This window comes from Pteronotus mesoamericanus, unplaced genomic scaffold, assembly GCF_021234165.1.
Source record: "Pteronotus mesoamericanus isolate MK-2021 breed Mesoamerican mustached bat unplaced genomic scaffold, CSHL_Meso_final contig_101, whole genome shotgun sequence".
Lineage (NCBI taxonomy): Eukaryota > Metazoa > Chordata > Mammalia > Chiroptera > Mormoopidae > Pteronotus > Pteronotus mesoamericanus.
Genome location: NW_026555001.1, coordinates 11,518,512 through 11,536,564, shown reverse-complemented (window position 1 = coordinate 11,536,564; position 18,053 = coordinate 11,518,512). Strand labels below are relative to the sequence as shown.

At 33.2% G+C, this 18,053-nt stretch overlaps 1 protein-coding gene across 8 annotated transcripts in view; it reads left to right on the top strand.

Moving 5' to 3' along the window:
- Positions 1 to 18,053, top strand: part of BIRC6 (baculoviral IAP repeat containing 6) — a 204,381-nt gene that overhangs the window by 73,825 nt on the left and 112,503 nt on the right. For 5 of the 8 annotated variants that reach the window (XM_054568064.1, XM_054568100.1, XM_054568091.1 and 2 more), the window contains exons 18-26: positions 348 to 509; positions 596 to 727; positions 1,372 to 1,469; positions 2,899 to 3,046; positions 3,858 to 3,991; positions 8,671 to 8,817; positions 14,638 to 14,825; positions 15,611 to 15,943; positions 16,166 to 16,265. In XM_054568064.1, coding sequence (XP_054424039.1) covers positions 348 to 509; positions 596 to 727; positions 1,372 to 1,469; positions 2,899 to 3,046; positions 3,858 to 3,991; positions 8,671 to 8,817; positions 14,638 to 14,825; positions 15,611 to 15,943; positions 16,166 to 16,265 — 1,442 coding nt within the window. The remainder of the gene's footprint in view (positions 1 to 347; positions 510 to 595; positions 728 to 1,371; positions 1,470 to 2,898; positions 3,047 to 3,857; positions 3,992 to 8,670; positions 8,818 to 14,637; positions 14,826 to 15,610; positions 15,944 to 16,165; positions 16,266 to 18,053) is intronic. The other 3 variants (XM_054568109.1, XM_054568073.1, XM_054568118.1) reach the window with 2 other exon arrangements.

Genomic DNA, 18,053 nt, shown 5'->3' with positions numbered 1-18,053 from the left:
GTCTATTGCTTGTTATATGCCAGGAATATAATATTTGTAGCATGGGGAAAGAAATACAGTAATGTGAAGTTTTACTCACTCTCTGTCAGAATATAATAATACATTATTATAAACTTCATTTCTTTTAAAATTTTCTACAAGTCATGTATTGCTTATATGCTATTTTAAATTTTTAAATACTGTAACATTAAATTCAGAGACATATTCCATTATAAAATTTAATTTTTGAAAGTTTAAAAAAAATTGTAATATTCATGATTTAAAAGGAAACATAAGACCAGCCAGGTTGTGATAGCTTTAGTCTGTTTCATTTTGGTTATTGATGTATTGATGTATTTTTTTTGTAGAGTACAACGATGTGCCATGTTACAGTTTTCAGAATTTCACGAGAAGCTTCTTAACACCCTTTGTAGGAAAGCAGATGATGGCCAAATCACCGAACATGCCCAGAGCCTTGTATTGGATACTCTTTGTTGGTTAGCAGGAGTACATTCTAATGGACCAGGAAGGTTAATAATTAAGATTTTACTTACCACTGATGATTGCCCTTTGGATGTTATGATTGAAAGTTCAAATATTTGCTATTGTTTTGCAGCTCGAAGGAAGGGAATGAGAGCCTGCTTTCAAAAACACGAAAATGTCTTTCTGATATTGTACGTGTTTGCTTCTTTGAGGCAGGACGAAGCATAGCCCATAAGTGTGCCCGATTTCTAGCCTTATGCATTAGGTTGGTGTTTTTTTAATTTGAAAGTATACTGTATAGGTGCCCCTGCAGTTTGGCAGGTGATACTTTATCTCTAGTGTAATGTGGTCTTGTTGAATGTATCTATAACTTAAATAAATTTGCAAAAGTTGATGAGGGTTATTGAGATAAAAATTTTGGGTTTTTAGGGGAAAATGTCATGTTCAATAAATCTGTTAATAAATAGGCTTTATTAATGGCAGCTTGGGGAATGTGGTAAGAAGCACTCTACCTGCGCCTTCACTCCTTTTCTTCCTGGTTGTTTTTGGAACCTTCACCTGAGGCCTTGCTCCATGTTATATGGCAGTCTAACCAGGCTTATTTATAATATCGGCCAGATCATTTTCTCTACACTTTTAGATTCAAACTGTCTACGAAATGTTTAAAAGCTAACTGTCAGTATTGACTGTACCTGCTTGTCTGCCCCTTTTGGTAAAGAGAATAGTTTAATGCATAAGAAAACATTTACAAAGACCCTTAGTAGTATTAGTTCCCATGTTTTAAGGCAGAATTTTCTTGAGGTCAGTATTAATACATTTTGAAGATTTTTAAAAGAATTGCATCATGTTTTGGTTGAATTTGGACCTTGAGTATCAATGTGTTTAATTTTCTTTTAAACATTTTTTCAGTAATGGCAGATGTGACCCATGTCAACCAGGATTTGGATCTGTTCTGTTGAAGGCTTTACTTGACAATATGTCATTTCTACCTGTAGCTGCAACTGGTGGTATGTGAAATTAGTTTAATCACTGATATCTGTAGTCATAGAAATGTTTTATAATATATTTAGGATTATTTAATAACTTTTTTCTCTGTTAGTCCCCTTTTTCCTGTAGCTTATCTTTTTTAAGGGGTTGTGTTTTGACTGGGTAGGGAGGTACTCTGTTCAATTATATTGCTAGGAGAAAATGGGAGAGTTAAGTATAAATACCAACTCATCTTAATTTATACATTTTCTATATTTTATTAAAATCATTGTGTTGTTGGTTGTTTAAAGACTGTAGATTAGATATCACAAACATGACAGTAATGACCAGAGAGATGACATAAAGAAGTGATTGATAGGAACTACAGCCAGCTGGAATTCTCCCAAAGGGGCCAGTGGTCTTTTCCAGCACCTGGAGTGTGGCAGTGTCAGTCAAGAAGGAATGTAGCTATCAAGCAAGAATTGAGAAAGTAGTCTTCGAAAGTAGTGCGTGTACACACACACACACATACACACACACACACACACAGTAATGAAGATTTAAGAAAATTTAATGTCTTTGCTGTTTTATGTTGTTACTGTGAAGGGATACTGATTTGCCCTTTTAAACCTAATGTCTTTTTTGTAGATGTTTCTCATTGTGTTTTGTTTTATATATACCAGCCTATTCAACATGTTATTTCAATGATATAAATACATTTCACAAGGATTTGATCTTTGTGATATACCAGAAAAAAGCTTTCTCAAAGTTATTTAGTAAATGGATATTTTGTCAGTACCTTAATTTAGATAAAGAGTATTTATATTTACCTTGAACATACAGTGGATAAAACTTTTAACCATGTTATGTAGAATAGGATGTTTTGGACTTGGTTGATCAAGTCTTCTTTAATAGTCTTCTGAGTTTAAAATAGTGTGTTCACAGTAGTTTCAGAAAAAAGATGCTTAAATTTTGGTGTGTACTTAGTTATCTCAAATTGTATAAAAGAGTCTTAAAGTACATCATCACGATCATCTTTTAAGCCTGTTGGTCTGCATTTAACTGGCATTATAAAATATATTCCATTTGCTTGCTAAGTGTGTTACTTGTAGCTCACTGCCATCCATTGGTTTTGAAAATTTTAGTGCAGAGGAACTGTTTCAGGACAGACAGCTTGAAGGTCCTGAAGTCTTTCTGATTTTCTAGCTATTTTAAAATGTCCCTTAAGATCATCTCATGTTACTGAAAACCTAAATGACTAGTTAGCCTGATATACTTTTCAGAACACGTGTTTGAAACTCTTTGTTAGTGTCTTGTCATCTTAGAGTCATCCAAGCAAGTTGGTCCTTCTTTGTAATTGCAAGTTGCAAAAAGTCTTTTTAGGAAAAGGACACACTGATAAATATGTAATGTGAAGATTTCTTTGGAAAGGAAAAAGAGGAAAACATTGATTTGTGGTATTGTTTTCAGGTTCTGTCTATTGGTATTTTGTCTTACTGAATTATGTTAAAGATGAAGATTTGGCTGGATGCAGTACAGCCTGTGCTGCTTTGCTTACTGCTGTGTCCAGACAGTTACAGGACAGGCTAACGCCAATGGAGGCTTTACTTCAGACAAGGTATTTTAATATATGTAATGACTAATGGCCTTTTTGGACATGACACCTCCTTTGCATAATAGTGTTATATATATTTGCTTAAAACCTATCTTTCTTACAAAAATAATTTGTTTAACTTTTTTCCAAATGATAATAGCCTAATTAAGATTTTCCCTCTTTTCCCTGAAATAATTCCATAAGTCCTAAAGATTGTTATTCACAGGGCTATTTATATTAAAATACTGGAAAACTCTTTATTTCTTGCTAATGGAAGAATGGTTTAATTTGTTTTTTTTGTTTGTTTTTTTGTTAAAACTTTGTAGGTGGATTTATGTAAGTCACTTATAGACCTTAAGTAGTATTCTTTATCTGTTGGTTGATTATCAAAAAACTTAAACATAATGAAGTAAGAAATAGAGTTCTTGCCCTATTTTCAGATTTGAAATAGAGTATTTTTTTTAACATTATGGTTTTGTAATAGTTTAAAATAGAGATCTTGATTTTGATGAGCTTTTATTCAAAGTTTTTGTACTTTCTGCTGAGGAATGTAGCGATTGAGGTGAGAGAGGGCTGCCCCATCTCTCTTCCATGCTTTTATTTGCAGATGAAGGTTCAATCTGGGTTCATTAACTACCAGCTTACTGGAATCACATTAGTTGAGTCTCTGGACCATGACTTTCGAGTATAGGTTTATAGGGAACACAGTTGAGATTCACTGAATTTAATGGGTTAAATTTGATTAGTGCCTCCTTCTCTTAAAAGTAAGTAAATAGATAATTTGTTAATTAGATGGCTGACAGGAAAATTATTAGGACATTATTTTATTTTTCAGATATGGATTATATAGCTCACCATTTGATCCAGTCCTCTTTGATTTAGAGATGAGTGGCTCTTCTTGTAAAAATGTGTACAATAGCAGCATTGGTGTTCAATCAGATGAAATTGATTTATCGGATGTCCTTTCAGGTAGTAACTTCTTTTATTAAAGAAATTTCTGAATTTTATATCTTGGATTTAAGCTACCATTGACTTAATAGATTGTAGTTACTACATTCTATCTTAAAAACTAACATTTAGGACTTAATCCATGTTAATATTTGTGAATCTAAACTATTTGCCTTTATTTCTTAATCTCCCTCACCCCCCGAATGTGAAGGTTGTTTTTGAAAGAGTTATGAATTTGTTTTTTGTTTCATTACATGTCATTGTGACTTTACTAATCATAAGAGACTATTTATAATTTGATTATTTGTTGTAATCTTTTAACTTTCATTTGGTGTGCTTTTGCTGTTCATAAAATCAAAGAACATTTTATATTTCAAAAAATAAAATTAATATATAGTTATTGTATAATAAGCAAATGTGCAGAAAGAAAAATAATCTTCTGCATCTAGTATTACACTCTCCTGAGGAAAATTTTGTACACAGTATTACATGTATTCTTGTATACATTTCTGAAGAATAGGGTTTTAGGATTCAATGTATAGCTTTGTTTGTATAATCTTTTCAGGTGACAGAATTTGGGGTTTATCTTATTGTGTTAGATACAGCAATGGCCATTTTATTTTTTATTTCCTTTGCCTTGCTGAACTTACTGAAAGTGTTGCTAGTTGACCAAAATGTTAGAAAATGTATTTTTAAACATATTAAGATAATTACCACCTTAAATATAAGTAAATTTTGGGAACTAGTCTCAGTTCTGGTTATTCTAGTGAGAATAACTGAATTGTGGAAAAAAGCACAAAAAAAATAGAAATATAAATCAAATATATAATTTCTCAACTCTAACCTCGCCACCATTTTAGATTACCACTGTAAACAGGATGTTTAGCTGTTTAGACTTGTTTGCAATGCACGTTTGAACATTTTAGTGAAAGAGATCACATACTTGCTGGACTGTTACTTGCTTTTTAATGACTTACACTGCCTTGGGTATATGCTTCTTTTTGATGATTCCGGCTCTGATTACTTTATGCCAATCTGCCTCTATCCAAGTGACATATTAATTTATGATTAGAGCTCAGAGGAGAGGTTGGAACCAGATATATAGATGCCTTCTGTTTACCTTACCCATCATGGAGAGAGTGAAAGGAGAAGACCATAAAGCTCAGGCCTAGCCAGAGAGTTAAATATGCAAGAGTAACCACACTCAGTAAAGAAGACCCAGGAGAACAACTTAGATATTGTAGTATGTCTCCATGTGAATTTCTCATCATTTTACTGTTCTCTGTTAGTTCTGCAGTTTTCCTTTTCTCAGCTAATGGCAATAATGGCACAACACGAATCTGAATGTCATCCTTGATACTTCGTCTTTCTCATCCTTCACATTGAGGCTATCACCAGATCCTAGCTGTTTTTCCATCAGTGTGTAATTCATACCTGCCTACTCTCTTAACCTCTCATGGTCGCGTGAAGACAGGTCAAGGCACAGCGGTTATCTTGAACTGGGGCTGCAGTAATAGTTTTCTGATTGGTCTTTGTGCATCTGTTCTTGCCTCACTTCAGTACTTTTGCCATACCTTAATGAGTATAATTATTTTTGAATGCATACCTGATCACTTGACCTCTCTACTTAAAATACTTTTCATGTCTTCCCATTAACTCTGTAGTGCAAAGTCTTGTGTGATCTGTCTCTGTCCCCCCTGCCGCTGTGATCCATTAACCCCCTCAAGGTTCTTGGTACTCTTTCATGGAGGCCATGGGTCAGCTGTTTTCATGATAGAAAGATGTTATTGCTTTTTTTCACTCCATTGACATTTGTACTAACTGTGTAAAAGCATGATGTTCTTAATTAGGCACTTGCTATGAAACATATGACAGTTTTTAGAAATAGATATAAGTGTGTTGATTACCAGAGGAAAAGGCGAGTGGGAAGAGGTAGGAGAGGGCAGAGGGAGGATATATGGTGGTGGAAGGAGACTTGACTTGGAGTGGTGAACACATAATACAATATACTGATGATGTATTATAGAATTGTACACCCAAAACCTATGTAATTTTATTAACCAGTATCACCCCAATAGATTCAGTAAAAAAATTATGCCAGTTTCACTTTTATTTACAAATATCCTTGATGAAGCAGTAAAAATTGTTAATTTTATTAAATTTTGAACCCATGAGTATTCCTCTTTTAAATATTCCATGCTGAGATGGGAAGTGTACACGAAACACTTCTGCTACATACTGAAGAACCATGGCTGCTGCAAGGAAACAGTTATGTGGTTGTTTGAATTACAAGCTGAGCTAATTTTCATATCATGGAACACCATTTTATTTGCAAAATATGTTTATTCAAACTTATTTGGCAGATATTTTCCCACAAATTTTTAGAAAAAGGCTATCACTATCTATCCAAATGGTAGTAACTGTTTCTAGTGTTAAAAGTAGAGCTTTTAGCCCTGGCCTGGTGGCTTATTTGGTTAGAACCTCGTCCCATACACCAAAAGTTGCAGGGTTGATCCCTGGTTGGGGTGCATATAGGAAGCAGCCGATTAATGTTTCTTGCGTTGATGTTTCTCACATCGATGTTTCTCTCTCTCTCTTTCTCTCTCTCTCTCTCTCTCTCTCTCTCTCTCTCTCTCACTCTCCCTCTCCCTCCCTTTTCTGCCCCCGTCCCCTTCCTTTCTCTCTAAAACATCAGTGAACATGTCCTTGGGTAAGGATTTAAAAAAAAAGATTTTTTAAGCAAAATTAGAATTTTGGAAAATACGTGACCTCCACAGTGAGATTGACAGCTTCCCAATCCATAAAGCCTTTCTTCCTGATGTGTTATGGTGTTTAGTGAGTGTCATTTTTCTGGTATTATATAATGAAATGTGGTAACATCTGGAATATCTTTATGTAGTAGTGAACCAGTATTTTCCAAATAATGGGTAGAGGAAAATTTAAAAGAACAAGATGGGCCAATTAATCTTAGTGGAATATAGTTTGAGAAGTTCACTGATTAGATATCAGTATCACTTGGCAACTAATCTTTTAATAAAAAATCTACTTCTCAAATTTTTGAATATATAAGGCTGTTTATTAAAATCTTTTTTTTTTCCAACCACATATTGTGTTGGGTTGGATTTCCTTCATACTATCCTATAAAAACAACATATTGAGACACATAGAATGCAGAGATAGGAACATCCAACTGTCCCCTTTGATAAGCCAGATTTGAAAGAGATTTGTAAAATGTGAAACATTGCCACTCTTCCTATTAAGTTATTTTTGTTTTAGAAGACAGTTATTTTTCAGGAAAGCGTGCTATTTTTATATCTATTGTGTTTATTACTGTTAACTAAGTATTTTAATATTTCTGCTATGATAAGTATCAATATAGTGTATACAAACAACATTAAAGAAAGCTATTTAGATTTCTTAAGTATTTTAAAGATAGTGAAGAAAGCTGTTAGGATTGAAAAATACTCCTCTAGCCACATTTGTTCCTTCATTTCCTCTAACGTGCCATGTTCCTTTTAGTGGCGAGATTTCACGCAAGTTGTTTCGTCTGCCTGGTTTTCCCTGCCTCAGTGGAATAAATACATAAAAATCTACCCCCCCCCCCCCCCGCCCCCAGCCAATCTCATCACCTCATCATGGAAGTATTTTATTATCCCTTGACCTAGACTGATTTCCCTTTACTAGTCCTTTGAACTCCTCCTAAGTAAAACAGCACTTAAAAAAAAGTTCAATAGTGTAATTAGTTGTTTAATGCCTAGTAACCTCTGGCACAGAATATGTTTCAAGAGTACTGGGTCCTGTGCTTTTACTCCTGTATCTCTCACATCTTAAGTGCTCATTAAATAATACAACATGTCAGGCCCTGTGCTAGGCACCAATGAGAGACTGGAAGACAAGGTTATAGCAGTTCAGTCATGCTTTTAATGTAGTCCTTCAGTTGTTGATAACAGTTTTTCCATCTCCTCATTCTTTTCATCTTGAGTTTCTGTCTTACTTTGGCTATCAATTCCGTTTAAAGTAGTGCTAACTCCAGAAAATTGGAAAGTACTAAAAATAATCCTTTACCCACCATACCACATACACTCTTAATTCTTATGTTTGTCCATCCACTCTTGCTGTAGTTTTATTGCTGAGCTTTTATTATTCACATAGTTGTGACCATGTGATTTTTTACTATTATATTTACTAACACACTGTTTGTATGATTATACAGTAGTATACCTCATTCTATAGAAATTTGATAATATGTACAAAATACAAAGACATTGACAGATATATCTGGTTTATACTTTGGAATGTTTCTTTAGTTTTTATATAGTGTCCAATTTATATAGTTGATGTCATAGAATATATTTGGACTTAATGTATACTTAACAGATTGGGGAATAGCTGTTGTAAGAAGATGGAGGATTTATTATTTTTTTTATCATTTAAAATCTAAATTACTTGTTACCATTTCTTGTTAGTGTTAGTGGCCACTGAGTTATTTTTATGCAACTCTGTTTTTGTAGCAAGGAAACTAGTATCTCCTGTGTGTGTTTTCTTAATTCTGTGCCCATTGTTGAAAAACCGTGTAAGGGTTGTGTTTGTTAATACATCTTCTCTCCTTAAAATTGGAGTTGCACTGTAATTCTAAATATGACTGTTGCCTTTTAAAGATCAAATCAACTATTACAAAACTTGTCTCTTTTCTCTATTAGGAAATGGAAAGGTCAGTAGTTGCACAGCTGCCGAGGGTAGTTTCACATCTCTCACTGGACTTCTAGAAGTTGAACCCCTACACTTTACTTGTGTGTCCACTAGTGATGGAACCAGAATAGAAAGGGATGATGCAAGTACGTTTACTGGTATATACCTTCCTTTATTATTATATACATTCTTTTATTATATAAGTATTTTTATTATGTAAGTATTAAATACCTGTTTATAGTATATGTAAGTTCCTTTACTGTCATGTTAAGTACAAACTTACTAATTGGAGGGGCATTTTGGGAAAAAAAAATCAGTAGTTTTATATTCTTTTCTAAGGCTATTCATAGGATTTTTTCTTACTCTCAAGTACACTATTTTAAATCCTTTTGTTTTTATGTGTGTGCATTTTTAGAAGCCTTTTAATCTGGAAAATATTAAACATAATGAAAATAGAGAGAAGCGGAAGAGTATAATAGACTGTATTTCCTATACCCTGCTTCAGTAATCATCAATTGATGACCAGTCTTGTGTGTACCTTACTGTTTTATTTCTTTCAGTTCATGTTAAAAGTATATTTGGTGCAGTGTCTTTGAGAAGTGTGAGATGAATAAAGAAGGAATACTCCTTTTCCACCTAGTTTAAAGCAACTTCAGATATATGAACCAATATTTGAGTGTGTTGAATAAGTTGTATATCCCCTGACCAGGGTTCAAACCTGGAACTTTTTTTATTTTTAATTCCCATGGCATTGTGATTTTATAGTTTAACTTTAGGTGTATTTTAATTCCCATAATACATTATTATTATTATTATAGCTTTTTATATTCAATAATTATTTGGATTTTTCTCATAATTCCATTTTCCTTTTGTTTGTTTTTGTTTTTTAGCTTTAATTGGGTATGATTTTATGTCTGAAAACTGCCCTGGAAGATCTCTTTTTTATACTTGTATACTGTTGAAGTAACTTGGTTCTTTTGGAAATTTTTCAAATTTTTTAAAATAATTAGATAAACAAACCACATAGTCATTATTCAGATTCCAATGTTAGTGATGTTTTTCACATTTCTTTTATATTTTTGCTTATGTACTTCAAAACAAATACTAAATATTATATTTTGATCTCTATATACACTAACACATTCATAAGTACCTTAAACAATATAGATTTCCCTTTAATAACTGATGCCTTTTTTATCATCACCTAAGTTAACTATATCGTAATACATTTATCATAATCAATTAAGTGAGTATAATCAATTCTATGGTAGCACCTTTATCTGAGTATCACAATAAAATTTATTTTTGATTTATTTTGATCAAGGAGTGTTAGCTATTACTTCTAGTGATTTAAAGATAACCTTTTCTTATCTTTTACCTTACACTGTTTTTGTTAGATGTTATCTGTCAGTCATTATTCCTCTTTTAAGATCACTGACAGTACTCAAGCTGTTTATGAAATTCATTCATATTTATTCATTTCCTCTACCCTGCTTAAGATTTATAGGGCTTCCTGAATCCTTCCTTGCATCAGGTATAGAAAGATCTCAGCCACTAGCTGATCAAAAATTGCTTCTTCCCTATTTTCTATCTTTTTGTGTCTATAATTTCATGTATGTTATACCTCAACACTATAAACTATTATAATTTTCTCTTTCTAAGTATCTCATACTGTGGGTATTATCTTCTAGTTTATCTTAGTTTACTAGTTCTCTCTTTTTCTATGTAATCATTTATGGGGGAAAAAACCCTACCCTTTTTTCACCCTATGGCAGTGTTGCCTCCGTTCAAAGTCATGTGTCTGCTCTCTGTGTAAATCTCTTTTTGTTCCATTGGTTTGTTAGTGTAGCCTTATGCCACAACCTCATTGTCTTAACCACTGTAACTTACTGTTAAGCCTTGAAATCTGATAGTCTAAATCTACCTACTTTGTTCTTTCTGATATTTATATAAAGCTTCACAATGGTATATAGTCATCACCACTATGTAATTCCAAAACATTTCCATCACTGCAGACAGAAACCCTAAAGCCATTAATAGTCCCTCCCTATTCCCCTCTCCCTCATCTCTGGCAATGACTATAATTCATTTTGTGTCTTTGGATTTTGTCAGCCTGGGACATTTCATGTAAATGTACAGTCGTACAATATGTGGCCTTTTTTGTCTGGCTCCTTTTACTTGGTATAACGTTTTTAAGTTTCGTCCTTTTTGCATGTCAGTATATATATCATTCCTTTTTATGGATAAAATAATATTCCATTATATGGACATACAGCTTAAAAAATGGATATTCCACATTTTGTTTACCTACTCAGTTAGTTAATGGACATTTAGCTTTTTTTTCTTTGTGACTATTCAGCAAAGTACTGCTAAAACTTTCTTCTAAGTTTTTGTGTGAAATATATTTTTAGTTCTCTAGAGTATATATCCCATAGTGGAATCATTGGCTTTTTTTCCTTAAAGATAGTTTTTCTTAAAGATTTCTAGGGTTTTTTTTTGTATGAACATTTTTGCCAACTTCATTGAGATATAATTGACACATAACATTGTGTAAGTTTAATTTGTACAAAGTATTGGTTTGATACATTTACATTGTACCGGGTTGTGAAATGATCATGACTGTGGAATTAGCTAACTCCTCCAACCCATCACATAATTGTTATTTCCTTTGTGGGGTGAGACCATTTTAGATCTACCGTCTTAGCAGTTTTCAAATATATAATACAGTATTTATAGGTGTAAACACTATGCTATACCTTTCTCTATATTTCCATTTAAATTTTAGAATCAACTTGTCAATATATGCACAAAAAGCTTACTATTTTTTAAATTTGAGATTTATATATATGTCAGCTTGGGAAAATTTTCCAAATCTTAATATTAGGCCATGCATTTTGTTAACTACCATGGTATAGTCTTTAATATAATTAGGTCTTAATTTCCCTTGATGTTTTGTACACCCTTTTTAGATTTTATTTAGGTATTTGATTATTCATGCTATTTTAGGTGATATTTTTAAAAATTTTATTTCCATTCTTCTGTTGTTAGTGTAATGGAAGTATAATTGATTTGTGTATATTACTTTTATATTCAATGACATTACCATATTAATTTACTAATTCTAATAGTTTATAGATTCCTAGGGATTTTTTAATATACACAATCATGTCATCTATTAATAAAGACATTTACTTTGTTGGTATTCTAATCACTATATGTTGTTTTTCTTACTCTTGCACTTCCTAGGACTTTATGAGTGATATAATAAAAATGGTGATAATATTCATCTTTGTCTTGTTCTCACCGCTACATTTTTATATTTAGTTTTTGAGGCCCTTAGTATAAAAATAAAAAAAGGAATTGAAAACACACACCATGCAAAATATTTTAAAATTAGTTTTGTAGTAGTATGATGACTTACTTTGGATTATTTGTCTCTTGTGTGTTTTTAGTGACAATTTTTCCATAAATATTATTTGGTCACTAAACTTTAAAGTCAGTAAAGGACTAAAGTATACATGGTTAATTCAAAAATCACTTAAATCACTCAGAGAGCACCACTTAAGTGCTTCATTAAGTCTTAATAGTTTTTCCTCTAGAGTTGCTTTGGTGGAAAACTAGATGGAACAGATGGGTTTTATTTGGGGGGGCACACAACTTGTGTAAGATATGATTGCTTTTTTTTTTTTCAAACAGGTTTGTATAGTTGTATTCATGTTGGTTAAATGAGGTATAGTATGGTTACGTTGTAATATACTATATTTTGCCATGTATAATGCACATTTTTTGCCCAAATTTTTGAGAGAAATATAAGGATGTGTGTGTTATACGTGGGTATAATGATTATATACCATGGGTATAATAATGCTGTGTAAAATGCACACAAAAACGTGGGTGCACGTTATACCTGGCAAAATACGGTATGTGGTTTTTGAAGTTGAGGAAATTTCTAATTGTTAAGAGGCAACGCACAGTTTTGTTATTAGTGTTATCTTGTTTATTGTAGCTTATTTTTTTAATAGTTTATTTGAATCCTGGCATAATATAGCCATTGTTGGTTTTTAAGATAGGCTGTCAGATTACTTGATTGTTTCTCCTTTTCAAGAATTGATGAGCAATACTTCTCTCAACTTTAGGTTCATTATCTATGAAATGGAGAAGAATAATACCTACTTATGCGCTATTGCAAAGATTAAGTTGATGTAGGTTCCATCTTTAGCTCTGTGCCTCACAGTGGCCTTTTAATCATACTGCTTTTGTTTCTAATCCTAGTTTGACTACCATCAGCTCTACAGAGAAACTTCTCTGAGACGGTTCTTACTGCGTCACTTAAAATACAGAATCCTAGTATCTGCCCCTCAGGGCTGTTCATCTGTTGAATGCAATAATTATCTAAAACAATGTCACTGGTAACACACACTATACATTTGCTATTATTGTAGCAGTTATATTTTCCCAAATATAACTTTTTCGTAAAGCCTTTTTTAAGTAAGTTGTAATGCTGTTCTTAGACTTGGCTTCTATTTCTTGTTTTATGCTGACCTTTTTGATTAAGTTGTAAAATTGTTTTTATACCAGCCTTTTTGAAAATTTTTTCCGAAAATGTTGGTAAATATTTAATGTCAAAAGAGGTCTTTTACAATATATATTTGAATAAAATTGAAAGTCAAAGACATTTTTTATAGACCTTTAAATGATGGGTGAGCTGTATGTGCCCTTTTTATTTGACTGTACATAGGACATGCCTCTCTACGAATTAGTGTTCTGGGGAGCATGTGGTAGGAAACTGCTTTACATGTTCTGTGTGGGGGGCCAGACTCTCTGTCTAGGTTATGCTTTTAAAATGAGGAAATAAGTTTTATCAGTATTTTTAAATGCTGTTGTTATAATTGAGGATTTTCTTGAGCTTTTTGAGGTGGGAGGGAGAAGGAAGTGTTGTTTCTTGTAAGAAATCTTAGTAAAGAAAATTTCAGTTTATTTCTTATGCAAAAATTATGTAAGATCATTCTCGTTTTGTATTTTCATTTTAGTCATATTAAATGAAATTTCTATGCTGAAAATATTTTTAAAGTAATTTTTTATTTTTCAATTACAGTTGACAAATAATATTATGTTAGTTTCAGGTGTACAACCCAGTGATTAAAAATAATGTAAGAAGTGATTACCCTATTACATTTAGTACCCATCTGACCCCATATATAGTTATTAGAATGTTATTGACTATATTTCTTATGTTGTACTCTACATCCCCATGACTATTCTGTAACTACCATTTCCCCAAAGCCCCTTTCATCTAGCAACTGTGAAAATGTTCTCTGTATGTAGGAGTCAGTTTCTGTTCCGCATGTTTGTTTCTTTTGTTTTCGATTCCATGTATAATTGAAATTATCTGGCATTTGTCTTTTCTCTCTCTCACGTTTCACTTAGCATAATACCCTCTAGGCCTATCCTTGTGGTTGCACGACAAGAAAGAGTTCATTATTTTTATGGCTGAGTCATACTCTTTTTTTTTTAAATGCATTACTTCTTTATCTGTTCATCTGTTGATGCACATTGAGGTTGCTTCTGTATCTTCGCTATTGTAAATGATGCTGCAATGAATATATGGATCTATGTGTCTTATCCATTTAGTATTTTGGGGTTTTTTTGGATAAATACCCAGAAGTGGAATTGCTGGGTCCTTCTTTGTCTCTTGTTATGTAAACTATGCTGAAAATATTTTTAAACTTAAGTGTATATTGACTAAATTTTCTTTGACTTAGAAGTCATTCTAAGATTCTGGATCCCTTAAATTTGAATACTGTTATTTCCACCAGACTGTTACTATTAAGATTCCCTTATTTATTCTCTCTAGATTTATATCTTTCAAAATAAAAATTAACTGTATAGTTTTAGTGTCAAAATTGTATAGTACTTTGAGTGTTTTTCGGTGAATGTTTTCTTCATCCTGGTTTTTTTCCCCCCTTGTCTCATGCCAGTGAGTTCCTTCGGGGTTACTCCTGCAGTAGGTGGACTATCATCTGGGACAGTTGGGGAAGCTTCGACAGCCCTGAGTTCAGCAGCCCAGGTAGCTTTGCAGTCTCTCTCTCATGCAATGGCTTCAGCCGAGCAACAGCTACAGGTGCTGCAAGAGAAACAGCAGCAGCTTTTGAAGCTTCAGCAACAGGTTGGAGACTATTTGGCTCTTTGTTCATGCTGTCTCTAAACTTCAAAAGCTGAAAAAGTACTGTAAAATTGATCATTATTTTCAGAAAGGAAAGTAGGTTGATTAATCAGAACTAAACGTTTTCTACAAAAATTAAGGTAAAGTCTTTGTGATATATTTAAGTTTTAAAGAATTATATTAAGTGCACATTATTTGATACGGATCTGAGGGAATATGTTTGGTACTTTTTTTTTTTTGCAATATTTTAGCAAAATTGATTCTGACATATGCTTGAACACTCTTGGTCAAACATTATAGTTACCATGTACTATTTATATGGGTTGAAGAACCTTAAACATTTTAAAAACCAGTTAAATTGAAGTGATTTAAACTTTAGTTATAATGACACGTTTTGGAGATTTCATCAAGGTCTAAATGGAATGCAGTTCCAGGTGTCAAATTGTATCAGGTTAGGCAACATGTAAGAGTCAATTTCCTGTTAATATTTTGTTAGGAGAATTTGTTTTTATATTTACATTTAATTGTTCTGCTTCCTTTCCACCTTTGCTTTGAGAAAGTCCTCATTCCCAAATAATCAGAAAATTTTATATCAAATATTTAACAAAATATAAACAGCAAAGAAATACCCCGTTCATGTTATCCACGTTTTTTTTTTTTTAATTTCATTTTTATTTAACTAGGATCCAGTTATTCATGTTTGTCTTCATAATACATTCGTGTGTAGTATTCCCCACAATTCAGGTAGGCAGGTTAGTCTATATTTTTTGCTTTTACTTCTTTTACAGAAAGCAAAGCTGGAAGCCAAGTTACATCAGACAACAGCTGCAGCAGCTGCAGCAGCGTCAGCAGCATCAGCAACATCCGCACTAGGTCCTGTTCACAACTCTGTGCCTTCCAACCCAGTGGCAGCCCCTGGATTCTTCATTCATCCATCTGATGTTATTCCACCCACTCCAAAAACAACACCACTTTTTATGACTCCACCACTCACACCACCCAATGAAGCGGTTTCTGTTGTGATTAATGCTGAACTTGCACAGCTTTTCCCGGGCTCAGTTATTGATCCCCCAACAGTCAATCTTACTGCACATAACAAAAATTCCAACAAGTCCAGAATGGTAAATTATTATATTTTAAATAGGTGTTTGCATAGACATTTAAAAATAATTTGAAATATATGCTAACTTTAGAGTTACCAACTTATAGCAAAATTTTTGTTTTTATAAAATATTATAGAATGTGCATTAGGAAACGAGATTTGTTATTTTGATATTATGCTTATTAATTTTTCTAGAGCAAAAGTAATATCAATATAGAGTTATGCTTTTTTTCTTTTCTAGAATCCACTTGGTTCTGGCTTAGCCCTTGCCATTTCTCATGCTTCACATTTTCTTCAACCTCCACCTCACCAGTCCATTATTATAGAGCGAATGCATTCAGGTAATTTTTTACTTTCTTAAAATACTTTTCTTGCCTATTCTGTTGAACCTTTGAAGACTTTATATTCTGTAATTTGATTTTTTGTTGCAAATATCACATTTGCTCTTGGGTAAGTACGTTTTACCAAAGGCTCAGGATACTTGCTAACCAAGTTGAAGGGAAGAAAGCTGCTGGATAGGTTCAGTAGTACTGTCCAAACAGTGGATTTGATCTGTATATGAATCTTGCCTGTTGAACGATGATTAACATCAATATTTGCTTCTGGTGTAGCTGCTGATATACAATTAGAGTAGAAATTACATTTAAAGAAGTAGTATTTGTAAGACTAGCATTCTGGTATTGGAACCATTTCTTGAGAATAGGAAATGGAACTACTGCTAATTATAATAATTGAGTAAGATTAGAAATGCTTCATTGTCTCTAGGTAATGGAAATTTTACATAAGCATGTACCCTGTGATAAGAGTACCCTGTGATAAGAGCAGGTGCTTTCAATTGAGCATGTTTAGTAATAAGCTATAGGCAATTTTTACCTTACAGTCCTACCAACTCTCTGTTGGGTTTGAGTAGCAATGGAATTGAACAAAACCTTAAGTGTGTTTTATAGGAGGACATAACATGAATATTGTGCATACTGTATCACTTTGCATTATATAAACAGTTGAACCATTTTTATTGCAATGGGCGATTTCCTCTTTGGAAGAGATAGTTTCTTTTTTAAATTTTTATTTCTTTTCACTATTTTTAATATTTTAATATATTAATTGATTATGCCCAATTTTCCCCCCTTTGCCCCCCCTCTACCTGGTATCTCACATTCCCTCTGGGCCCCCTCCCCCCTTAGTTCATGTCCATGGGTCATGCATGTAATGCTTTGTAATGCTTTGGCTACTCCATTTCTTGTACTATTCTTAACATCCCCTGTCTATTCTGTACCTACCGATTTGTGTTTCTTAATCCCTGCACCTTTTCCCCATTCTCCCCCTTCCCCTGCTTCCCCCTCCCAGCTGATAACCCTCCAAATGATCTCCATATCTATGAATCTGTTCCTGTTGTGCTTGTTTGCTTGGTTTGTTTCTTTTTGGTTCACTTCTTGATAACTGTGAATTTATTGCCCTTTTAATGTTCATAGTTTTGATTACTTTTTCTTAAGTTCCTTTAACATTTCATATAATAATGGCTTGGTGATGATGAACTCCTTTACCTTTGCCTTGTCTGGGAAGCATTTTATCTGCCCTTCCATTTTAAGTGATAGCTCTGCTGGATAGAGGAGTTTGGGTTGTAGGTCCTAGCTTTTCATCACTTGGAATACTTCTTGCCAGTCCCTCCTAGCCTGCAAAGTTTCTTTTGAGACATCAACTGACAGTATTATGGGAACTCCTTTGTAGGTAACTCTCTACTTTTATCTTGCTGCTTATAAGATTCTCTCTATCTTTAACCTTCGGCACCTTAATTATGATGTGTCTAAGTGTGGGCCTCATTGGGTCCAATTTGTTTGGGACTCTTTGTGCTTCCTAGACTTGTATGTCTATTTCCTTCAATTAGGGAAGTGTTCTTTCATTAGTTTTTCAAATAAGTTTTCAATTTCTTGCTCTTTCTCTTCTCCTTCTGACATCTCTGTGATTCAAATGTTGGTATGTTGGAATTACCCAGAGATATTTTAGCATATCCTTGTGTTTTTGGATTCTTTTTTCTTCTTGCTGTTCTGATTGAATGCTTTTTTCTTCATAAAGTTGCAAATCATTGTTTTGATCCTTGGCTTCATCTCCTCCACTGTTGGTTTCCTGTA